Below are 27007 nucleotides of genomic sequence, written 5' to 3' on the forward strand. Positions count from 1 at the left end.
GCTTAGATTAGGATTTTGACGCATTAGGAGGAAGTGTATTTATATTTTCTAAATTAGTTTATACGGCATGCAAATAGGACCCTTTGTAATTGGCCAGAAACTTTATAGCGTGTAGGTGTTATCAGCTCTTCATAAGGTCAAAGCAGAGTATGAATCTAAACGATTTCCTCTTCGGCAGTAGTGACAGCGGTCAATTTTTTTTCTAAAACCAACAGCATTAAAGCGATAGCCACAACTATGAATGACGAAAATCATTTGAAAACAAACGAAAGTTAAAAACAAGTGAATAGTTTATTCTGTCCCATCGTAAGATATTTTTTACTGCGCTTTCTTCGCATTATATATTAACATATTTAAAAAAAACGTACATATTCAGCCGAATTGGACTGGACCCTGCCGAGGAGTCTAAGGGGGACTCGTCGAAGGAAACAATGGGCAGGCATCATTGTCTGGTACTATGATCGTCTCACTATGCAGCTGGCGCGTCTTTCATCTTGTGTTATTGCTTTATCTGGCTAGAGATTGTTGTTCTGGCTAGAGAACAGAAGTATCGTCCGGACTGGTTAATCAAAGAGAAAGCTTTGACGTTAAAGACAACTCCCAGCGATGGTAAGCTTAAGGATATTCAAATGTAAGCGCCTCTAGTTCTATATTGATCGCCACGGACAACGCGAGATAGTAGATTATCGTTTTTATCGATACAAATAGCAGTCTCATGCTTGCAATGAAACACCTGCTCTTATACTACTCTACTGTAAAAGATGAGGGTACGACTCGCCTATATTCTGTGATGTACGTATTTATCTAAAACAATTGAGGCTAGTATGCCCCTAAGTCGGGAATAAATAGTCGAACCTAAAGTTGTTTTGACGAATTCCAAAGTCGAAGGTCGCTGCTTTGTGTACCGCGGGACAACAAATACCCCTGCCGAATTTCAAGCTCATGGGCTTAATATTAATAATATGTAAATTTTTATACATTTGAGAAAACAAAAAACATTTTTACCTTTAGGCCATTGTTGTTTTCCGAAAAGCCAAACATTTTACATTTTAGTAGCATTTTTTGCACGGTGAAACTGATGTAATTACCGCCCTGGCGCAAGTGAGCTCCTTCATCATCTCGGTGAAATATTTTGGCTGTATCTGTAGTCTTCTTTCGTACTAAAGAGATAAACACCGTAAGTGTGTCTTGAAGCGGCTGCTGTCCCATCGTGTCCTAATACTGTCGCACAGTGAATCGTTATTGTTACTATTGGGGCTCTAATAGTACATTTTAGTCATCTTGTACTGGTGGAGCAGCTATATTCATCCCACTGGCTGAGGCTAACCTCTTTGAGATGTCCCTACCGGCAGCACACAAGGACATCGGTGAAGGTTCTTCTTGTGCGAATATTTCGACTTTACTCGCCGAAGACGTTAGCCGTTGTGTCTCATAAATACTAATTATTTGCAATTAGACTGACGCTTGAACAGCAAACAAGATCCTTGCAGGGCACTCAAGTTATTCAACCATAGTAAAGAAAAGGCTTTGGGAAGCGGCAAAGAACGTTAGTTATAGATGAGCGGCTGATAATTAGATCTGCGTGAACATACTCCAACGTTTACAGTCAGCACATCGCTGCCTTTAGATGAAGAGCGGGGATCGGAAGGGAAACATGTAACAAAATTCACATGCAACAAAGTATATAACAGTGTTAAGCTGTTTTATCTTAGTTAGGCTAGCTCTTATCATTGAGGCCGATTGGGAGAAACATTTTTTCCTTGAGGGATCTTCGCATTTCCGAACGTCTCTCGTAATGAGAGCTTTATCATTGTACTTTTGTTATATGTAGGTCAAAAATCAGTCATCGAAGGCGAACCTTTTTCCGAGGTCGGATCATGTGCGTCACGATGAAACAGCGACAAGGTCGTATATATTTAGATTTTCACTGGTATAAGCTACTTCTGTGGCATTTGATTTTTATAGGCTCTAATCTTGTATACTGGATCTCATTAAATTCACAGCGTATCTTCTCTTAGCATCGAAACTTCAAGTTGAACCTTATCGGGTGATAAATCTCAGTAAGGATAGTACTATTCTTAATAGGACTATGCTAAAGGTGGAAATTTATGAAAATGTAAAGTGAGCGATTGTGTAAAGAAAGCTACCTTGATTGGGAACAAATAATGCTCATTGCCCTATCTTTTATATTCATTTGAAGACGACTAAATAAAAATTATTAACAGTGTTCCATTAAGCAAGGAAAAAGTTTACTGAACACGGTTTAACTTATAAACTTACAGCGGTTGCAATTATGGGCAGGGATTAAGGGGAAGAATCTACGTAGAGATTTGACCCGGCTTTTTCATTTGCCTTCATTAAAATGTCACCAGCCAATATAGCGTAATATATTCCACCAGTCGATAAGCGAATCCTCTAGCAATATTTTTCCCTATACAGAGTGGATTAGGGACTACTTTCGCAATTAATTCACTGAATTAGTTCAATTAAAGCTGTCAACTCAAGTTATTTACGGATGGATATTTACTTGAACGCGGGGGTTGAGGATCGTTTGATTGGGTTCAGAAAAGCTGTTACTTCACCATTGCCGACGTTCGGCTTAGCGTCTTCTATTTATAAGCGCAGAGCATGTGTACGGAACACTTTTATACGCCGAGGAAATTTTCATCGGCCGGAAATATTCGCTACCTAAGAAAAATGTCCATAACATCTTATTCTTCTTCAGCGACGTCACAATGCGTTGTATCACTGCGACTGATTATTTTTGATTAATTGACTTTGAGTGAATGATAACGAAAAAGATCAGACCTTCGATTAGATGCGTATTTCCTGACAAGGTTTTCGATCAACACAGTACTTCGTACATAACGGAGTACTGTACCAGATAAAACTATTCAGTCGCATTTTTAAATTTTTGGCGCCAAAATAATGGAGGACATTGGAGGATACTTTATTTACGAAATTCTATCACCCTTCCCTGAAGTTTGTTGGGCGCCTTTACACGGGTCCACGATACTAGACCCAACTGAGGAAAAGTTTTATATTGTATCAACGAAAAGATTTCACGTAGATGATTACAATCAAGTTGCAGACTGACAGAAAAAGCGAAAGTGAAGCAAAGAAAATAAAAACTTATCGAAAATTTTTGTTTCTGATGCTTTTTTGCAATTTCCTTTTTCAGGCGTAGGTTATACAGTCGTGCTGATTGCTCTCTACGTCGATTTTTATTATAACGTGATCATTGCATGGGCATTGCACTATTTCCTAGTATCATTCATGTCGCTCACAGCAACCGGTGGGGATCTGCCCTGGACGAGGTGTGGCCAAAGGTGGAATACAGCCAATTGTTCATCGCAAGCTCGTAGCAGTGAGGATGGCTATACTAGTCCAGCCAACGAGTACTTCAAGTAAGTCGAAGGGTGTTTAATTTAAACACACATTTCCAAGTGTTGTAACCAACTTATGCGTGTTGCACCTTTTCAGAATGCAAACGGTTATCGTCAACATAGATAATGGCTTCATTTTATCTGTTTTGCTAAAAGTTTAAGAATTTTGCTACACGACTATTTGACTTCACAGTCAATAGAAAGTGGTAATATATGCAAAAGAAAGCTCACTCACAATTGAAATACTCACTTATTAATGGAAAAAAAAAAAAAAATAAAGCGTACCGGCATTAGAGCTTCCATTTATCAACAGTAATAAACAGAAGTTTTAGCATAATTGGGTGATTCTGTGAGCAGGGTCTGCTTATGAAGGGCTTAATGCATCTTCGAATTGTACATAGTTAGTTTTTCATGTACGATTCCATACGTTAATGATGGTGGAAGTTAACAATGTAATCCGATGTACGACATTTTTTTTAAATAAAGGGAAAGGTACTAGTAGTGACCATGTAGCTGTTTATCACTTTCGATTTTCTCTGTTTCTTATAATGCAATTGATGCAGTAGCGCTCTGCCGAGCGGAGCCCATAGCTTCAAGTACCAATTACTTCTGTCGCCATTCTACACTGTAAACCTAATTGCAGGTAGAAAACCTTAGAAGCGATTTAGCCAGAACGACTTTTCTCGTATTATCTCAAACACAACTCCTTACGCACATATCATTCTCTTGAAGATATAAATGTCGAAAGAGAAATCTGAGTATCATTGAGGATTGTTACGAGGCAAATGTATGGTAACTTGGACGTGACAACACGACCATCTGTTGAGCTGTTAGATCTCGTGACATAGACTAAAATGAAGCTGGGGCAAACTTAACCTATTTTCTTGGCAGCGTATTAAATTCAGCTTTGCAGCTTGGGAAGGCGTTTCCTCTGTGGGGCCCACGCAGCCCCATTTTCGACACAAGTAGAAGTAACCTCATATACCTAGTGTGCTTAACGAAGATGGTAAGATAAGATGGCCAATTGCTTGTAGTAGGCCTGCATAAAATGTATTGCAGTTAGTAATGTGTGCTGCTAAAAATTTAGTGCCGTAGCTGATGACTCGAAGTCTCGAACATCCACGGCTTCCTATGCCAAAACTGCAATAAAGGTTACACGTATGCCTCATTTTGATGCCTCGGCCAGCCTGAGGAAAAATGTCTGTTACGTAAACTGAGCAGAGATTCCGCAGACCTGCTGGGACTATAGCGAATCATGGCTAAACGCAAAGGTTAGAGGTACCTATAGCATACCAATGTTATATGTATTCATGCGTGTTAGAAGCAAAAAAAAAATGTCCCTTTCATTGTGCTTATCACAGATCCGAACTTCGCTAAATCAAACTTTATTTACCCTATTACCCACGGTCATCGTATCTCTGCGCTCATATGCTTATGTGTAGTTCTTCTACCTATTGTGAATCTAGCCTATGAAATGCTATAAATATATTGTCATGAATTTTGTTGACGTCCTGTATACAGAGAGTTGTCAGCCATCTCATAATCTGTAGGAACCTGATCATGTAGAAGTAAAGGAGAAACGATAAGAAGCAGTCCTGCCTACTGACGTGACTTGATTAAACAATGCCCAAAGTATCGTCAAATGTATAATTTGATCAAAATCCTTTCTAGACCTAGACATAATTAAGGCTGAACAGACATCATTGCTTTCTTACAACTCGATTCGAAAATAATGTTTCAGTGAAACCAATAGAAAGTGCGTTGAAAGTATATGTATTCTATCTAGAGCTAGAGATGTTCGTGGTTCCAAGATGGCGTGCGTGGTCTATGCTCAATATCGATCGTAAGGCGTCATGTCGAGGTGCATTCTCTTTGAAACTTTAAGAGTTACTGTCACTCGGATCGCAGCAGACGAGGGATATTCTTTTTGCGTCAGATCATGCTTGAAGAGCTTCTATGTTCAAAACGGGATTTTTGTTTACAAAATTGACCATAGAGCCTTGATGTCACAATACCCATTGGCAAAGTAAATGATGTTTTGCCCTCGACAAAGGACAAGGATCAGCCCCTACGAGTCTACAAAGCCAATATATGTCGTAGTATTAAATAAGTCACGTATCGTTGTTTGACGTCCTGCAAGTTTAAGTGTATTCTATTACGACTATCTCATTTTGACGGCGTTTCCGTATAGGTGTCACGCACGAACGCACGTTTATTTATAAAGTTGATGCATAAGTAATAGACGTGTTTCAATGGCTGCCTATTCTCAGAAAATCATTTGCTGTACAAACTTGCTCTCGTCAGCCTCATTAGAAATTTTTCAGATTATAAATTTTTGTTTGCGTCCGAACTTCAAAGATGGATATGTTTTATAACGCAACGCAGGATATTCGACAACTTCTATCCTTTTTTTTAGTGAGATAAGGGACCTGCTAAAACGACCTGGGACTAGTGTGATGTAGACGACGGGAACTCTACAGCTGAGGATACCGCTCAAAATTAAGTTTGCAAGTCTAAATATGGTATTTTCGACCCAAAGAACCCACTCTATTTGAGTTGTTTAATTTTTTGTGGAAAACTTTGAGCCACTATTAAAGAAGGATTATTGTTAGTTAGATTAGTTTTTCCACGAGACGAATATTCGAAATTTCTTTCACAGCCTATTAGCGGCCTTGGAAGAAAATTTTAAATAAATCAGCTGTCGAAAATGTTGTTCCTTGCTACTCGACGTAACCAGGTTGTTCAAGGTATCGATAAAACGTTGTAACTTGATAAAAGCGGTAGCCGTATGTAGGACACAGGAAAACTTTTGCAACCATATATAATGTTTGCATATAAGGAAATGCAAGTTAGGATAAAACAAGTAAGAAACAGTAACAAACGTTACCTGCATATAAACTCGCCAAATTGAGAGCTTTTTTTTGCTGCAGAAAAATAATTTTGAATATTTTGGAGCAGAACTCAGATTTCCAGCATTCCTGATCATACTGTAATCCTTATTGAGTTTTCCATCAGACGCCTAAGACTTTACTCCAATGCAGGCAATTATACACGAGAGTTCCGAATGACGTAATAGCTATACTAGTTTGGAAAAGTAACTCCTGGATTATAATTATATCGGTAGATAGGCCCAGAAGGCCAAGCTACCAGTCTAATCTTACTCATGCGTGAGGATCATTAATCGACATTGCGAACCAATTGAGCTCATGATCGAAGATCTTAGAAGGCAGGAGGAAGAATGATACCGTATTGAAGAACTCCGGTTCGTTACGACAGTCAGTTGTTTTTTTCCCCAGTTATTATTGTCATAGAGAAATGTACCGGATATCTTCATCAGCGCCGACGTGGCTTAAGTAATCTTGAAGCTGCTAGTAGGAACGGATCGATCGAGGCACATGATGATCGCTTAAGCTCTAGTACTACTTGCTTTGGTCTATGCACAGCACATCTTTAACTTTTGCCTTCCAATAACTTACATCTAACGAACGCCCCCATTGGCAGTTGCTCGAATTCTATTATAGCGGTAAACCGTTTCAGGTATTAATCGTGTAGTAAGCGACTGGATGCGTCAGGTGGCGCGTAAACCAGTCGTTGTGAGGTGACTTGCAGGTAACTGTTGCACCACCGGATGTTTTACGCGTCTTTTAACATTAGAAGCCAATTTCGAAATTTTTGCAATATTTTTTGCTAGTGACTTTAGTAGGAGGGGGTATTTAGAGTGTAAGCCAAACATACAGACGCCTACATCTGTATTGGGTGTAAATATTTTAAATACAAATATGTTTCGCGCATCGAGCTAGGTCGTCTGAAATTTTCATGTGAATTATGGCCTGTCTATAAAATCTGCTGAGACACAGTTCTTGAGATTCAGCTTTGTTTGTTTCAGTACATAATGTATGTGCTACAAAAATGGCTGCTTTCATATGGAAAATATCTACACACATTCCTGAAACGCTTCATTAGGCTACACACCTAACCTTAGGTTTTTTTGGATGTTAAGGTCGAGATTAATTCAAATTTGTTCAAGTGGATTGCGTTTACGAATTCTAAGCAATGCGGCAAATAACATACGATTTTCGCCTAGATTCCCGTGTGGCAAAGCCTCACTGTAATAGAACAAAAAGGTACATTGACATGTAATAGCATTGCCGGAGTTTAATTTTAGGTGAATCTTCCCCATTGGTGATCGTGTCGCTGATCACGCTTGTAATCTACTCTTGCTTTTGCAATCGAGAGCTATTCGAAATGCCACCTAATTCTTTGTAGCAATTGCCCCAATGTCGTTTTGCCTACCTAGCTATGTACTTAAGATCAGAAGCAAGGACTACGAATGGTTGTCCTTTTCTGCTGCTACAGCCACTCGGTAATGCCACGTGCAGCCTGAGTACCCAGTACCAATGGGTGATTGGCACGGTTGGGACGATGGGCTCCTCATCTCTCTTCCTTGTTGGCGTTGTTAACTCGTTTGCTAGCTTCAACTGACTACTGCAGAAAAAGGGTGCCCGGGACGCGCATGCCCGGCTTCAAAGTGCTCTTTGAAGCTGCTCTTTTACATCCTGTTGCTAATTGAAAGGGAACACTGGGTTGATCATTTAAATTGGCTTTGCCTTAACGAAATGTTAAGCCCCAGACAAAGGTGTCCCGCAAGACTACCTAATCTAACTTAGTCGAGGTCGTGGCGTCGGGGCAAAACCAGCTGAAAGTCAGCCGATCAAATGGAGATCCGTTAAAATACTTGGGTGAGAGTGGAAAGTTACTGTGTCTCGTGTGTAGCTAATGGCAAAAATAGGCCGAATTGGAAACAACAGAGTCTAGAAGCAATCATGGATAGTAAGCGAAACAGAATTGCTGTAGAAGCGGCCCTGTTTATCTAGGTGAATGCATGTGGCTTGGACCGTCCTCACACCGTCGTTGCTTACCAGCCAGGGCCTGGTCGGTGCTCAGTTGGCCTGCGAGAATAATTCATTTTTAAAGGCAACAGGATATTGTATTGAGGTTAGCACCGGAGCAAAGAAAAAGTGGCGCCTCAATGATACTAGAATTGCTTCTGAAATATTAATACTTCAACAGGCACTTTTCAGCTTAAATGAGAAATTCCCAAAGCTTTGTGTAATATATTCTTATTTTATCACTTTATTATTATATAGCATAGTATTATAGCACTTACTTCACTCAAACATTATAACAGTTAATCCTTCCTTTTGGTCTACCGTTTGTCGCGTATCCATAGGACAGATTTCCCCCACATAACTCCGCTACAGGTAATAACAATACATATGCATCACATGTCATACGAGTCATACGTCTATCGCTACCCTTCTCTTCGGTTGATACAATTAAATCATTTTGTGAGATCGGATTCAATCTCTATCTGGTTTGTCTATTGTGAAAGTGCCTCTTAGAGCTGATAGCGTGTACCTGTCGACGCATGTATCGGGTACAAAGAAGCACCGAACACCCGAGTGATGTCACAACAACCTGTTCGTCCTATTTACTTCGTTAGCGGGTTATGGCATGTTAGGCCGGCCTTCCGTCGGTCGCACAATGAGAGGGCCTTTGGACTACACCTGGCCGAAGATCTTAATAGGTAAATATAGTCAGTCACCGAAAACGGGCTATGGCGAGATCAGGAGAAGAGGCAAGTCTGTCAACACGTACTGCCAAACACACTCAGTCTAGTAGGTCGTAATAACTGCAGCTGTTTTCTATTACGGCCGTACTGCCTACTGTAATATTAGGGCTTTACTCGAAGTTTTCTGAAGAAAATATTTTGTACTTTTTCCACTATTACATGCGAAACCTATTCGACTGAAATTGTATGTCAAAGGGAACTATATTTACGTGGTAAATCTCGCAATGTTTCACAATAACAATCATTGTGAGGATCACTTCAAGAGGAGATACCTTCATCTCTCTTTCCCATCTGCCCAACTTTCTGCGAGAACACTGTTTAATACAAAGTACTATATATATACACGCATCTCGAAAGATTCTGGGATTTAAATTAAATAAAATTTCATACGCGTGTGTGTGTGTCCATATGTCAATAATGTCATGTGTTTCATAAATATAATTAACTAACTGATGAATAAAAACTCCGATTCGTTGTTCCAACGAAATAGTTTGCTATAATATACATAACTCATCTTTGTCTGTGAAGAAATAAGTTTCGAATCAAGCTTTACTAACCTACTTTGCCACTCATGCGTCTCCTCACCATAGGTTTTTTACCAGCCCAATGCGATTTTACAGTACCTTTATATTCGTAGCGACTTTCTCTTAAAAAGCTATAAAATGCTGTGAAATCTTGCTGCCATGTAGGTAAACTGAAATTAAAGTAGACTAGTTAAAAAACTTTTTTTTTTAAACCGTGAAAAAAGTCTGCGAATTTAATATGTAGTGGCAGTTGATCACGGATGACCCAAAAACTATCGAAAACAATCCGAAGTACTTCAATGAACGCTATCTTCTGTCGCCTAGTCATATTTCTTAGTCGCCGTGCAGTACATGACGAATCTGCCTGTCAAACCTGCGAACACGTGGTGGTCTAAGTTCGAATTCGAGCGTAGACACGTTTTATCTCATCCTGAAAGCAGACAGTCGCCTAAAATAATGTCGAACCGTTTGACCGAACACAAACACGAGAGATATTAGTTATGTCTCCTACGTCCATTTATTCGAGAACTTTTGATTTACGATTTGTGGTTGGACGCTGTTGGATTCTTGAAACCCCTTACGTGAAGGCCGCGTTGTTACGAAGAGTCTGTGACTACATGGACGACTTCGCCTGCGGCTATTGGCTTCAGCACATGTAGCAGAACATGCACGGCAGGCTTCGTCGGACAAAGACGCCTACCATCCTTAGATTTTACTATAAATACAAATAGCCCTCACGTTGGTATTAAGCATCTCGAGTAGACAGGTGCAAGTATAGCACAGAGAACGTGTGGCACATAATTATGTGCTCCAGTGTATTTCTTAGAACGCTAGTCTTTAACACAATACGCCCGAGACTATTTATTCTGGCTAACTGACTGAAACTTTCGCCCTTAGCGAGATCCTACCTTTTTCGCTCTGACTAAGCGATCAATTACGTCGAACTCTTTCAGTGGACCACTGTGATGCTAGGATCTCGAAAGAGATCTGTTTGCACGGATCTGCTGTTTGGCTGGCTCGCCGCCTTGCCACCCAACAGTCCATTATAAGCGGCTTTACTCTTCCGCCATTTTGGGCCTAGTGATAGCTAATTGACGTGAACTAATGAGTTATTGCAGCAATGCTTCACCTCTTACTGGGGCAAAGCTCACTGATAAGACACGTACTAAGTTAGATAAGAGATTTGATTTGGCCCCAGGACAGACCCGTCATCTCTCAGAGGGTTTTATAAGCATCGTGGTGCATGTGGGTGTAGCAAAATAGGTCAATGGTACATAAATTGAGCAAGTGACAGTTTACCTGCATTTGGTGTTTTTTTTCGATTTTTTGCTGATCCGAATGGTTCGCTCTGTATGAAATGGTGCTAAAATTGAGTTAAAACGAAAACAGACAGACATTAGCCTGTCTGTCTATTCAATTTCGTTTTAGCTATTCGCCTCTCGATTGGTCTTTGTGGCAATCTATAGGCTTTTAACGGCTGATATTAAGGAGAATACGACTTAAAAATCATAGAAACGTACAATAATATCTTCTGATAGGAAATTCGAATGCTAGAATAAGTATTTCAAATACTGATGTTCACAACTTGAACTTTTTCTAAACTTGTAATATGCCACATTTACATTGTCGATAAACGTAATGTGATAGAAGCACCCATTAACACCTTAAAAAACACAAATTTATTATTTAAAACACGAAAAATTATAACCTCAATAAGTATACACCGTTACGCTCATTAGTAACCAGTGCCGAACTTCAATGAACGTACGATGTTATTTAGTTACTTCATTTCGATTAATACACGACATAGACCTTCTGCAAATGTGTAAATTTAAAAATTAACCTAAATAGTGTGAAAATTAATTAAGAGAAACTCTTGAAACAGTAGAAATAAAAAAGTAAATGCGTTACATTTTCTTTAGGCTTAAGTGTTTGGCGCTGCGCTGTATGGAGCCCCGGTCCACTCTAACTGTGCGGGTGTTCGAATAGAAAAAAAAAACATTTGTGGTATTAGACCCCAAAATTGCTGCTGTTGTTTAATTCGGATTACCAGTAAATGAATCACGGTGTCTTGAATTTTTCGGATAACGCAAACGCTTATTCTATACATATGATTTATAGAATATCTATATATGTACACACAAATTTCCTGACGATGTTGAATTTTTTTCTAGGCACGAGCTCTACCACCTGGATGAGGGCATTGGATTGGATCATCTTGGATCAATAAAATGGAACAACGCATTGTGCCTCCTTGCCGTCTATCTAATCTGCTATTTCTCACTCTGGAAGGGAATATCTACCTCAGGAAAGGTATACTCTAGGTAGCTAGTAAAGCTCGGACCGTCCTCAAAAAATCCGATGATAATAATAATAATCTGATAAGAACGTAAGGTCATTGATTCTAGAATCAGCAACGTGATATCCTAATAAGGCGTATGATACATCTTACAACAGAAATGATAAGTTTAAATGGTTACTTTTTATTGGTGATGAACGACAATTAGTGTTGGCATTAAGACGCTATCACTGTTGGTAGATTTAAGGAAAAATGGCTGTTGTTGACATGTGACGGAATTCGACAGTGTTTGCGTTCACGATCGCCTCATTTGTTCAATCATAACGCTTATGCCTTAATCTCGAAGACCTCTAATAACTGTGAGTAGCTACCAGTTTTTGTACGCGAGTCGATAGACACTGAGCTCCGCTCCGTCAAGTGCCACCTGGCTGGGTGATTGTAGTTTGAAAAAGATAGACCCATCGCTACTTCCAACAATTCCAGCGAACATAGCATCCAATGGCCAGACAAGTTCCAGCGAATGTTGCGTTACGGAGAACTCGAAACAGTATGTCAGTGACTTTTCGGCAGCGGAAGTACCCAAAGCCCATATCTTCTCCGAATAAGCTATTGGCAGATGGGCGATGTGGTCGGCTACGGGTCTTCCGAGGCCCTATGATATGGCATAGATTTGGCTCGCGCTCGCATCATGTCGCTGACTGCGGGATGGCTCGAATAAGCCAAGAAGTCAAATAACACAAAAGAACCTAAGCGATATTCGGGTGCGGGACACCAGGATTTGCCGAGGCCGATTCTTGGACAGACGGCGAAAAATTATATTACACGCGAGTGGAGAGAAGCGTAGATGAACGTCATCGCTTCGATGATGATTTCGTTAAACCAGATGATCTGCCGTGGCCTGCTGGAGAACAACAGTAGGTCTAGGGGATTCTTAGCGGGTGTCCTACTGTGTCCTGAGTAACTCGCATGACGGAAGTACTCCAGCGGTTCCACTTCCGACACTGGCATGGTTTTTTCTTCGGCGGCAAACGCTGCTTCTGGCTAACACCGCTGGCCGGGAGGACATGTGTGAATATAGAGCCGATCAGTATTGTTCTTGAGAACACGCAGACAGAGAGGGCTCTTGACCTGTAAAAAATATCACTCGACAAATTGACTCAGGTTTTATTTGAGAAGGTGCAAACGTCTCCCGGAACTTTTATGAATGTTCCTGTCCGAAGGTTCTAATACAACAAAGTTATTGCAACTTAGTTGCAAGTTATTGCAACAAGAAGCAAAACAATGTTTTGCTTCTTTTCACATAAGTACTAAAATCCTAGTTTCTATTTAATGTTTATCTATTACAGGTGGTATGGTTTACGGCGTTATTTCCCTACGTGGTGCTCTTCGTTCTATTCATTCGAGGCGTGACGCTGCCCGGGGCCTATGAAGGGATTATGTTTTACCTGACGCCAAGGTTTGCAGTTTTAAAAACCTCAGAGGTTTGGGTGGACGCCGCTACTCAGGTAGGTAATTAAGGACCTAGTCTCTATTCAGTCCCTCCTGAGTCGATGACAAAGCAAAAGTTTAAAGCTAAGGATTAATTGTAATATTCATTTAGCTACCTATATATACCTCTGGCCTCTAGCTTTGTAAAAATTTTTACGCCAGAATACAAATATTATCCGGTTTTTCACTGAATCTTTGAATTAGCCTTAAATTAAAATGACCCCTTATTATAAAAATGTTCTGACTTGAAAGTGGTATCAGTGTGTACGCTACGGTCGTACGCTGTTTCTAAGGCAGAACGTGTACTAAAAATTCTGTACCTATTACAAGACATAGAAATAAAAACGAGTTAATGTGTATACTTAACAGGTATTTTTCTCTCTGGGTCCCGGTTTCGGAGTTCTGTTGGCGTTCTCATCCTATAACAAGTTTCATAATAATGTGCTACGTGATGCCATTGTTACTTCGGCGATCAACTCAACAACTTCATTCCTAGCTGGATTCGTCATTTTTGCTGTTCTTGGCTTTATGGCCCGTCGGTTCGTAAACCTTTGATTTTAATTTATCCGAATGGCGCTATTCGTTTTATAGCAAGCATTTACGCTGACTAATCTGTTCGAACGATAGAGAGTGAGAGTGTTTGTGTTTTTGTGTGGAAGAGGGGAGGGCGTTACAGGTGGCGCGGAGCTGTTAAGTTTGCATCCACCGGCAAACATTACAGGTTGCCACTGCACTACAAAAAGCTAAAAAAAAAAAAGCTATGAAGCAGACTGACTCATTAAATCAACTAACTATTAGAGTAATGTTCTCTCTGGCGTAAGAAAATTTTGAATGATTTTTTGTCTGATATTTTGTCTCTTAAAATGCCTAGTTGACCCACTGGGAGAAACTTGAATGGGTTCATTGGCCGCAATATATCTAACCATTTCTAGTAACTTAAAGCCTAATCCAGCAAAAAGAATGACAGGTTGATCTGAGTTTTCGCAGGATTCTACGCATTTGTTTTTAGACGCGTGTCTATGTCTGACCTACGAGCTGCGCCTGTAAGGAATGCGTTGCTACAACTATTTGCAAAAAAATCTGCTCATCGTATATATGTACACTTGCTATCTGCTGTGGGTTTTCAGGGCCGGTGTGGATATTAAAGACGTTGCGACCGAGGGACCAGGCCTCGTCTTTGTAGTTTATCCAGAAGCAATTGCCGCTATGCCCGGTTCACCAGCATTTTTCTCTTTGATATTTTTCCTGATGCTGCTCACTATTGGGCTTGACAGTTCTGTAAGTTGTAGTCTTTCACGATATAGGTTAGCGAGGACGTGCAATATAGCGAATACGTAGTTGTGACATAGTTTTTACGCTACAAACAAGAATCAGATGCACCAATGCGTTACCGTAACCTAAAGTACTGCGAAAGAAAAAATTAAGTTCTATTCTTTCACGCGTTCCGTGAAATCCGACCGCTTGGATACTTCGCACATTGAGCGGCATTTTCACGTAGACACTCCATTTTCTATATGGCATCTTTTATATAATTTTCTAGTTATAATTAAATATATCTCTCTGCATTAAGGCAATAGTTAAGCGGTTCAAAAAAAAAAAATCCTAAAAACACCATAAATGCGTTGCACGCACGTATGAATATCATTATCCTGCTAGCATGACTTTTCATCAAAAACACTAGCGCTCGCCTATCATTTTGAGGAATTTCTCGATTTTTCTTTGACGAACATTTTCAGTTTGGCGGCAGCGAGGCAGTTATAACGGGTATTGGAGACGAGTTTCCGCTCCTGAAGAAACATCGCGAGCTGTTTGTTGCAGTGCTCTTTTCATTCTATTATTGTATTGGGCTTCTCAGTTGTACCGAGGTATATCTTCTGAAGATCTGTTTTTTTTCGTAACCGTTTACTGTAACGAATGAATGTACGGTTAAATCAAATCTTCTACCAAAGCGTAAGACCAGCTTTCTGTGAGCTTCATAATTTTTGAGCTAGAAAAAAACGAATGTAAGACAATTATCCATAAAAGGAAAAGTATTAATTCGAATTTATTACGGTTTATTAAGTGGACGGTCAGCGTTTTTTGAGTGTGAGCTCAAAGGTCGCAAAAAACCCAAAAAAAAAGAACACTGTTTTAGGTCTATAGCCGGAAAAAGGTTTTCTTCTCATAATAATGATGATAACTACACGCCTTAGTTAAACGTACAAGAAATACGCTAGTCATTCCAAGAATAGATTAAATAATTTAAAAACTAACGCTATTATTATCTGTACACTGATACCACTTCAGGGGGGTCTATACGTCGTAAATCTATTGGACCAATTTGCTGCAACATACTCAATTTTAATTGCTGTTTTCTTCGAAGCGGTTGCCGTATCTTGGATATATGGTAAGAATCATTGTGGGACCTTTATGTAATATTTGGAGATAAAATAGGTTTTTGAGGAAGATATGGCTACAAATTTGGAGTAAATCAGTGAGCCGTCAATTCGATTTCAACTCCCGATCATAAAAGTTGTGACTCGGAAACGCTGAGCCATGACTTTTCTCAGTATGTGTATATATATATATAATCCGAATTATTGTTTGTATTTCGGTAAGCCAATTTCAGAAATAGTTCTATTCAAACGGAGACTCTTCTTAAAGATTTCATAAGTTCAGTATGAAACGCCAGAGTGTGATCATTGTTACCGTTTATCTACGTAGTTCCATTTCGCAACTTCCGAACTATTTACAAACTGAACTCGGCAAAAAGGTCCAGAAAAGAATGTTTTAGTTGAGCGTCGCCGTCGCCTACATGAGCCAAATGGTCACTAGTTTTTATTGCAACTTAGATCTCGCCTATTTCAATTGAGTAAACCAAACTAACCATAAAATGCTTTCTGCTGAAACCTATTTCATATTCTTTTTGCTCACGTTCCTTCTGCTTGTAGGTATCCGGAGATTCTCAGAAGATATTCGAGAGATGCTCGGCCGCGATGTAGGGCTATACTGGAAATTTTGTTGGATGTTTATGGCACCCATATTTATTTTGGTATGACACAAGGAACCGAACAACTACTCCAGTCGGTTGATGTATTTAATCTATCTGCTTCTGTTATAAACGTACATTAGGTCTATACCAAAGGCAGTATCCACGTTTTGCATTTGTGCAAATCCTTGTGTACCACACGGAGACATATTAGGAATCGAGGTACGCTGTACAGGCTGCACATTTCAGGTACACTGTCTCTAACAGCGCACATTTTTGTGGCAGATTATTGTGGTCTCCTCGTTTGCCGGCTACTCAGGAATTGCCGATCAGGAACAATATAGCTATCCGCAATGGGCTGAAACCGTGGGCTTTCTTCTGGCCGGTTCTTCGGTATTGTGCATACCAATCCTCGCTATCAAAGGTCTTTTAACAACGAGGGGTACCCTACAACAGGTGAACGAAGGAACGCGCTTTTCATACATTTTTGATATTTTGATTTACTTTTACGCCGAATATATGGTTTTGACACTTACTTCGTTGATTAACTCTTCCTCTATGAGAACAGTCTATACTAAATTGTCATCTACTGAATGGAGCAAAAGTTTCTCGAGAATTTAAAACTGCCACTTGCAGCTGTAGGGCCATCACAAAATATAAGTCCACTCACAAATTTGTTCTCTAGAGCCAAAATTTGCCCCTCCTTTGCTATAATCGATCAACAAATGAAACATGAAGTTTATTTCTTCTCTAATTTTTGAGCGATTTTTATCCCATTTTGTAGAAAATATTCGACTCTACAATATGTTCTACGTTCATTGATCCGTTTTCTAGCGTCTTCAAGCACTGACAACCCCCTGGCGAGATCTGCAATATCCGCAACAGCATCAGGCGTCAGGGACTAGCATTAACTGTGGTAACAATCGAGGTAAAACGACTACCTCAGCGACTACAGTGAATGCTATCCTGCCTACTCCGATCACAACCACTGGGCACGATCCTCAGGATAACCAAGAGTTTAACTAAATCGGATGGGTCGGCCAATGTGCCATCAGTTGTTTTACGACAATATAGTATCATAGGCCGAATCTTCACCGAGAGCAGCACAAGCCTAAATGAAAGTGATATTTAGATTACCGCCGACAGCAAACATTGTCATTGAAATTATTATCATTAATTAATATAAATTATTAGATTTATACATTGCAACTATTACATATTTGTCGATTCGAAATGACCCAGCGATCAACCCAGTAATTGTTAATTAATGCAAAAATATTTAGCATCTTAGTTGTGTATGTATTTGCCGGAAATAACAAGTCATCATCAAGAATCTAGAGGAATATGGCATGGGTGGCCAGGTATTTTGTGTTTACGAAGATAGCTAGCCAGATGCGTGCGCCATGCAAATAAGTGCCACAAGTAAAATGGAGTGACCATTATGTCTGTGTCACACGGATAAGTTATAGCAAACTTATATTAGTGCAGCAGTTAGTATTATTAATATTAGACGCTCTTTTATATTGGCACACTGTTCATGCTACAGCCAGCGTTCTTAACGCAGAAGAATGGATCAGCACAACACTTAGTGTCACTATAACGGTTACTCAACATGAGGCAATTGATTGAAATATACACATAAACTTAATCTATATAACAAGTTATAGACGAATTATAATCGTCTAGGAATAGCGTCGTCGGCAACTTATAACTGAGCGGATATTGTACTGTCGGACCATATCATTTAGCCTTGTTCAGTAATAGAATTTTGTTCCCTCAAAGCATATGGATGAGACCAATCATCTGGGGAAGAAAAATGCTATATGGATCCGAGTGTCGCTAGTGGCTAGAATGGATCTTTGTTAATTGCTATGCTCATTTGATAAGCAGCTTTCGTTATCACCGAGGTAATCAAATCTGTCGATTATCGGCATCTGCCGCGTAGATATGGAGTATTGTGCAAAAGCGCTTTACCCGGAATGAGATTACAAGTGTGTTTTTTCTTTTTTTTTTCTTTTTTTTTTTTTTTTTTGACTAACCGTGATTGAATTGAACCGACAAAGAAAAACTGCGAATTGATCTAATGAAACTCCAATTCCTGTATAGGTTCTTCGATGGGAATGTTCAAGCAGACCGCATGAATATCTTAGGCGTTATCTAATCGTCATGAGCAGCTGGCTTACATAGCTGATTTTTTGCAAATTTAAATTGGACATACTGTTATACCTTAGGACGACCTGATCCGCCAATGGCTGACGTCTTTGGGGAAACAAAAAAGGAGGGCAATACGATCAGAAGTTACACGAAGTTGAATGGTGCCAAATCTCAAGATAAATTTACCTCCTATCCCTCATACATAATGTCCCCATAAAGTGCAGTAGTCGGAGATACGAATTTGAACTATACAGGAAATATGTGTGCAGTAGAACATTGACTGTAAATATTGAGTAGGCGATCTGCGGAACGCTTTATTAAATTAAATGATCAAATTTTAAATCAGGTGAATGCGTCCGTTATCAACAAGTATTTACGAGTTTCAATTTTGCCGCATTATGCCGTTTCAATACTATGTACAATAGTGTAAATCTATGTATAATATTTAATTCATTCACTAGCGTGAAATTGGTGCCATAATACAGTTAGACGTGCGATAGAATAATATATATATATATATATATATATATATATATATATATATATATATATATATATATAAAGTAGGCCAATCCGGCGGACTTACAAATTGAGTATCTTTCGAACTAGGCATCGTTAGCAGACGAGATTTAGCCTGTAAATACTCCAGTCTCATAGAACCTGTCGAGGACTGGTGGAAACATTGGACAAAAACACCTTAAGCAAAAGCACAATATCAGAATGGCGTAAACGTTTCACAAACGAATTGGACTGTTGAAGACCAGCGAGAAAGTGACTAGATGTCGGAATCCGAAGGATAAGAACGCGTTGAGCAATCGAGGAGGCTTTGAGAAGTCTGAAATTTACAAGTTCTCTCGGTCGAAACTGGTGTGTCACATGTAATAGGTTACAGAATGATAAGCCAAATGCTGAAAACGCGCAAACTGAGTAAAAAATGACTTCTCCGTAAATTGACCCCAGATCAGCTGGAAATGTGTGTAGCATATTCTACGTGCAATTTGAAGTACTTAAATCAATAAAAAAAAAAAAAAGCTTGCCCGGAGCATACAGTCGCTACGTGTCGTCCTATAGATGTATCGAGTTCATTGGCAGTGTCGACTACGTTCGGACGAAGATGATAGTACTACTTGTAATGGACAGTAGGAACCATGAAATATTTGCCGAAAATGAAGCAATGAATACAATTTGCTGTCTCGAGAGACTCATGGATTGCTAGCACGTCTATCGAAGGCATGCAGTCCTCGGACCAGTCGCCGAATCTCATCGCTATGACTCAACTATTTCCTGGATTGAGCAAAGCAATCTAGAACGTTGACTTCAACCCGCTTGTTCTTCGGATCTAGGCTTATGTGGTTACAAGGCTTCCCTTCCCTAAAACAAGGAACTGTCCGATAAGCATATCACACTATTGATTTACTTTAAAAATCCATCGATAGAGAGATTACGTATGAAAACGCAGATGTAGATTTGTAGCTTGCTAGAAACCGCTAACACTCCAAGACAATTACGAAGAAATTGAAAGAATAGAAACCATGATTCTAGCTGATTTAGTTCAAAAGCTACTAAGTTTCAAAGCCCGCCGGATCCGCTTGCAACGACTATATACAAATATATGTAAGGGTTGGTAAGTAAAAACAACTGCCCTCGTATAGGTGAAATCTGGCAAAAGCTATTCTGTCTCTAAAAATGTATCTCGTCACGAAGCAGCTAACTGCATTTATGCTCATTCACCCTTCCCGAACAAAAAGACACGTGTAGGAAATTAGATATCTAATGTATAACTTTGTCTTTTACTTTATATGAAAGATACAGCCCTTGGTCGATTCTTATCACTACCATATATCCCTGCGCGAGTCTCACCTTGCCCAGTCCAATTAGTATATTAAGGAAAAGTCGATACAGGGCGCTACATCTAGTACGTGATAAAAAAATACTGGATTAGGCATTAGGACAAAGAGATAACTAAACGTCAATGGAATGAGTGAACCAAGAAGTGCGCTATAACAAGCCGCCAAATGAGACTGCCATACGCCAACCATTAGGTTACCGTATGAAACAGGTCTGTAGCATCCCCATCAATCGCGTGACCGATCGTGCTCGAATAGCTGTTTTTTTTTCTCTCCTCTAATCCATTGTATCTATTTGAGTAAGTGCCAACTGGAAATTTTCTAAACAATTGCTTCCTACAATTCACTGATAAGTAAATAAGCATCATATCATCCTAGTAAATGAGATAGGATCGTAGATAGGTAATTGCGTCCTGTTCGGAGCGCGCATAGAAGACTGTTGTGAGACTTGAAAAAGAAACACGCTACTACCTAGCAAGACTGGGGTGATTTAGTTACGGCGTAAATACACTATTTTGCACTGATAGATAATAATATAATCTATAATCAATAGTGTTGTTATTATTATCATGAATATATCACATTTGATTTGACTAATTGTCGATAGAGCGTACCCATATGAATTTGGTGATGTTATCGATAGTGGGTCGGCTACTACCGCTATCACCCTCCCACCTTGTTCGATTTCTAGCGATCTCTTCTTGAAATGACACATCGTATGTATAAGTTTGTCCCTACGTGCGGACATTCAAATATCCCTATTGCTGTTGTACGTACGGGTTGGCTACGACGCTCAACGAGTTGAAGGTGTTCCCACATGAACATTACTAGCATACGGATACGCAAAGTGTACCTATTACCGTACGATTGTTATCTATTTGTCGATGCTCCATGTCAGCGGTATTCGTTCGAGTACCATTAAAAAGATTGCTATGACAAGTATCCGGGCATATGTATATATATATATATATACGTACGTCATCAACATTAATTTTTATATATAATGAAATAATAAGCAATGGAACGGCGAAGAAATTCTGGCTGACACAAATATTGTCACGTGTTTCGTGCTTATCGTGGTATAACTCCTACACATAGATATTGAAAGTCGCTAATAACGGCAAAATGATGATATCAATTGAAGACTGTTTTAAAATATATCCAGTGCGTGAAAAACGTGACCGTCAAAGATAATATTAGGGTTATACCGATACCATGACATAGATAATAATAGTATTATTATTACTAATAATAGTATTAAATATGTTCTATAATAAGCTTGATGTTTTGGCAGTAGAAAATATTATAGGCAGTTAAACGGTTGTTTTTTTACTGCCAACTCCTGAATCTTAGTGTTTCAATCACTCTGCAGAGCCGCTCAGTGGGTCATACGCATTTGCATGTTCTATTGACAGCGTAGCGAAAGTGGACAGTCGGTAGTAAAAGTGAAATTCATAGAAGGAAACCTAAAGGATACCTAAACCTACCTAAGAGATACATAACTAACACGGCTTAACATACGTATTATGCTTAACAAAAACAACATCTTTTTTTTTTGTTTGTTTTTTCTTCCTAGCTTCGTTCTCTTTAATAAAATTCCAGTGTTCATAGGATTATCCCATGCGTGTTATCTTAGGGCATAGCTTGTATCGAATCCTGCACTCATTCGTCTCGTATTAGCGGAAAATTGTCCAAATACGTAGGTTTGATATTATTATACGATTGTTCAGATATGTGAACTGTTGACAACGTCCAGCTATAAGAAATGAGAAAAGGCTAGCCCAGTCGGGCCTTCTGGGTCGGTGGCCTAGTTCTCACCTGGAAAACGACCTTTAGAGAGCTAGTAGCGAAGTACTTTTGCAAGAACTAGATCTGGGTGTGTCGAGCACTGGGCCAAACCGTGTAGAGGAACTAGCTCTATCCTTATGTTCAGGCAAGAAAGGCGTTGGCGTCTCGTAGCACTACCCTATGACCCAAAGGCATCCACTCACAGCCTGAGGCGCCAGCGAGTCAAAAAACATGACCCAGAATTTGACATGTCTTGCTGAACACCCAATCTTTCCCGGAGGCACATCCCTAAGGGCTTTGGCAATCACTCCCCAGGCTTTGAATGAACTGTCCATTATGCATTCGGCAACAAATCGTTTTCGATATACTTTGCTATTATAATACTTGCTATGTTTATTTAGCTCAGCACGTAAACGGTAGCATCTACATGACTTCATAGTGAAGTTATTACTCGTATATTTCTTAAACAGGTAAGCGGAACATTTAACACACAAAAAGAGAGTAAAGGATGTTTCTATACTGTGCTGTAACACAATGAGACTAATCAACTGAAGTCTTAGAATCAAATAGCCTTCTTTCGTTGATAAAGAACAAATTATAGGATCATCAACCAACAGAACAATGGCGATGTCTCATCATCACCTACATAAGCGTCAGAATAGTTTAACCAGTTCGAGGTCGAACGCCTTCTATCGCGAAGCGAGTGCAGTAGTAGGAAGCGAATAGCCAGCCTTAGCTCGCAAGGCCTTTCCTACCCCCTTTCCCAGCTTACCTAACGTCGAAAGCCTTAACGTCATATCAAGGACCAAAGCTGCTACTCTGCTAAGCTCGTCCACCCTGCTCCTTTTACGGCTATAGACGCAAAACAATCTGTAGGCAAACACAGCACAGTGGCCCTCACAGTGCAGCTGCTCTGAAAGAAAAGGTCACGGAACGGCGTATACCAGCCTACAGAAAAGAAAGATCTGGTGATACAAGTTAGCATAGGCATCGTGTTTCCGTGCGGTACGTTTTCACACACCGAAGTCGCCATCATCCATTGAAGTCTCGTCGAAAACAGGTCGTGAAAACAGAAGGTGCGTCGACAGAACATTTAGCGGACCTGTATTCCCATGCTGTGATATACATTATCTATTTATCATCTATTCAGAAATTTTGCTGTAAGATCCGGCCATTGCTTTCACAATTATTGAAGAGAAATATGAACGGTGTATGTGTCCGAAATTTCGCAAGGCAATATTGACAATTCAATTAGGAGGACAAATTAATAAGGAGGGTTATGACTGAGTAGTTCGCGAACGAAATAGAGGATATAGTCGATTTTTCAAAACGAAGGTTTACAGAAGGCAGTAATAAGCAATGATAGCGGCAATATCTATTGGCATCTTGTCGTGAGCTGCACATAAAGCAAGCTAGTTAAACGTGACAATCAAAACCCAACGTAAAAGCTTATATTGACCCTAGCCCGCTCCAAACAGCGTATTTAAATGTTCATGTACAATATATCAATGATCGGAAGCAGACAGCCTTTCTTTCTAAAATCAAGATAAAATGATTGACAAAAAAGCCGACCATAATGTTCATACTAATTCAGTAGTGTTCTTCAAGCACTCAGTGAAGGTCGATCGGTGGAACAGCACTAAAATACTGGAATACATAAAATCGCTAAAATAAACCAATATGAAAATTCATCAAGGCCTAACAAATTAATCGGTAAGTTGGAGGAAAACTTAAGAGAACATTTTTTTAAATCTTCAAATTAGACCCATCGGGCCAGTAACAGCTTCCTCCGCGGACAACTGGTTCTATACACGTGATTTGTAATGATACTAATATTAACAGATTTGTATCACAAGTGAGCATGTCCTTTACGAAATCTTGCAACTCTCAGCAATGGCCATTAATTTATGTTCAAGGTATTTAAGTATTCTGAAAAGTAGATCACACATCATTAAGCCCATTGCTCTATGCACGTATAACTTACTCGATGTATGAACGCAGTTTTTTATACCTTATACGCATACCTTATACATGTATGTCTACTATGAAATACAACTTGGAAAATCCTCAGTGGACTGCGTCTTCAACTGCCCTTTAACGCATCCATAGGCCTCCGTGCCTTAGTAGTTTTTGACAGAACAAAGAAGCTACCCATATACTGTAAACGACGGGCAGCTCACAACTGTGCTATGGCGTCAATTCCAATCAAAAAAAGCCCAGAAATTTCCCCATATTTTAGAGATTTGCCTTGCCGCGTCGGCCATAAACGTCTATTCATTGAATTCATTTTCCGTAGAATGAGCAAACAAATATCCAAGCTGCCAACGTTAATCCACGACATAACCATATATTGGGCTTTCAGACCAGATATATATCGGACCTAGCCCTGAAGTAACTTTTGGGTTTTTCGTTAGCATTCAAATTTATGAGTCGAGAGACGATTGTTCAGAGGAAGCTTGTCCATTTTGTTCAAGTCTAATTAAGCTTTCGGCAATCGATTTTCATAGGTACATTCTACGTTAGCCATTGATAAATTCTCGTCTGCTAAATACTTCCATCCGACAACATTGGAAGAGCGGGTTTCATCATCATTCGATGTGCATAATTTGCAATTTGCTTTCTGTACAGATGTACTACTACGACGCAGCTCATCGACACGCTCTGTACGCGAAGGAGCTCCAATCAGACCGCGATCGCTGGAACTTGAGTCGGGCCACGCGCGACGCGGTCATTTCAGCTCATTGTCCTCCTTACCTTCAGATAGGCAGTGCCGCTCCCACGCTGCTCAATCGACTTACTGCGCCTGTTTACTATTCATCTTCGCAAAGGGTCAGTAGGGAACGCGCGTCAGAGAAGTGCCTATTCACAAGGATGATCCATACGTTCTGCCGTTGCGGGTCAAAATGTACTTTTCTTTATGACATGTTGGTTTAAACGAGCAATACTGTGTTACTTAAATGTGTCCATGTGACCTTTTACTCACCGAGGTTTTCAATAGGCTTGCTTGACGTATACAGAATTCAAATTGTGGCTAGAGAAAGACAACGAAAAACGCTTCGGCCTGCCCGTCCGTCTATCTACCTATTTAATATGAACAGGTAGATAGAGGGACAGGTCATCGGAACAACCTAGACGTTTCAACGCATTGTCCACGTGCTGTCGGGACCAAAGTCGAAGTCAGCTAATGTTGAAAATCATACATGATGCGACAGTGTCCTGGCAAGACCGATACCTTTTTCGTTAGATGGGCATATGGCCACGCCTATTGTACACTTTCGAATGCGATGAACCATCTTGTTCCCAGATGTATAGAAGAACACGTTAATGAGCATTGATTGAGTCTTACATGCATGTTAAGCGTTGCGTGCTGAACTCTATGTTGGCCATCACTAGTAGAACAAGGGTGTGAAAGGGTGTTTAAATTATAGGTATTTGTAGGCCTGAAAAAGAACAGCAAAAAGGTCATCGGTAATTGACTATCCGTAGGGTATGATTCACAACTCCCTACAATGTATACTGTAACACAAGCTGTAGCAAAATTCAATAATAATTCAGACTTATGTGATTGGATAATGTTATTTAATAGAAGTTGAAAACCACTTAAGTATATGAACAAGGAATATGTTTATTCGAAGAACTTGCATATGTTCGTCAAGAAACTTTATTCAGTAGTTCTAATTGGTTGTATAAATCATTACAGATCCCATACCACAGGCGAAAGGTGACCACCTGGTACCGCTTTTAAGGCACTGTTTCTGGCTCCATATCACATGAAGCCTATGCGTTGTTTTGACATAGCGATATTTCTACTTACATCGAAATCTCAACTACTTCACTAGAGATGTTCATATTGTATCATCTGCAACTACAGTTGATTAACTTGCCTCGGTAAAGTGGCGAGGAGCTCTACAAGTTTACCAAAACAAGTTTTCTATATGTTCTATGAACAATAAGAACAGTGTATAATAAATGTTGTGTCATAAAAGTTATTAACTTTCGTTTTGTTTCGTAAGATGTTCAAGTGAACATCTAATAGACAATGATTAGGACGCAACCGCTGTTTATGCTCGTTGTTAATGGCTTACCACGACGTCGTAAACGGGGAAACCTTGAAGTCTGGCTGTACGCAGGCCATCTATGCTTAACACCTAGCGGCCCCGACGAAAAGGCCCCAATTGATAGCTATTAACTCAAAACAGCCAAAAAGTATGTTCTGAAGCTGCGCAAAGTAGCGCTTACGGGTTTCGTCAACTACTCAGTAAGTGTCTTATCTAGAACTTAACGTTCGCTGCAAAGCAAGGACTACAAGTTCTAAGCCTGTAGACAATGTCGCGAAGGGGAAGCACAGATTCTCCGTAGCAGCGAGGCTCCATGCCGTGACGGCATGAAAGACCCATCTGTGAGATCATTAGTGATTTTTTATTCAAAACTCACAGATTCCGATGTGTTGCACTAAGGCTTCATCTGTCAAATCGTCAAAATAAAGTACAGTCTTATAAAGCCAGTTTATGACATGGGATGCAACCGTTCGAGTACGTTGCCCACCCACTTGATAAAAAAAAAGGTGCACCTTTTTATGCGAGGTAAAACATGCGTCCGCCATAAATGTGTAATAAAAATTTAGAAAAGATCGTGAAGACGATCTTCCATATGATGTTACGCGGAATGCTGCAGCATCTAGAGTTCCGTGGCACCGTTTCTATCATCTAATGTATAATACATGTATTTGAATTAATATATAGGTTACAAATGTATATAAAAATGTTGTGACAACTAGGTAGTCCCGATGCTAAATACCGGTATGCTCGATATTTACAGTTGTGAGTGTTTTGCAAGTAGGACTAACGCTAACAATACGATGAACAATATGCCCCATACAGCTAAGGTCTAAGCATCTGGTGTTGTTTAGAACTTTCTTGTT

The 27007-nt window shown here is 39.8% G+C and overlaps 1 protein-coding gene across 6 annotated transcripts in view; it reads left to right on the forward strand.

Annotated features, from left to right (window-relative positions):
- LOC111253292 (sodium-dependent dopamine transporter-like) overlaps nt 1-26075 on the forward strand; it is a 67342-nt gene extending 41267 nt beyond the window's left edge. For 5 of the 6 annotated variants that reach the window (XM_086992732.1, XM_086992734.1, XM_086992733.1 and 2 more), the window contains 12 exons: nt 3182-3407; nt 11717-11855; nt 13188-13346; nt 13699-13868; nt 14457-14607; nt 15066-15194; nt 15616-15715; nt 16260-16360; nt 16583-16753; nt 17132-23162; nt 24715-24915; nt 25787-26075. In XM_086992732.1, the coding sequence (XP_086848858.1) occupies nt 3182-3407; nt 11717-11855; nt 13188-13346; nt 13699-13868; nt 14457-14607; nt 15066-15194; nt 15616-15715; nt 16260-16360; nt 16583-16753; nt 17132-17323 (1538 nt within the window). In that variant the 3' untranslated portion in view covers nt 17324-23162; nt 24715-24915; nt 25787-26075. The remainder of the gene's footprint in view (nt 1-3181; nt 3408-11716; nt 11856-13187; nt 13347-13698; nt 13869-14456; nt 14608-15065; nt 15195-15615; nt 15716-16259; nt 16361-16582; nt 16754-17131; nt 23163-24714; nt 24916-25786) is intronic. The other variant, XM_022812473.2, reaches the window with a different exon arrangement.
- Nucleotides 26076-27007: the final 932 nt, after the last annotated feature.

Source organism: Varroa destructor, unplaced genomic scaffold (genome assembly GCF_002443255.2).
Source record: "Varroa destructor unplaced genomic scaffold, Vdes_3.0 BEIS01000006.1, whole genome shotgun sequence".
Classification (NCBI taxonomy): Eukaryota; Metazoa; Arthropoda; class Arachnida; order Mesostigmata; family Varroidae; genus Varroa; species Varroa destructor.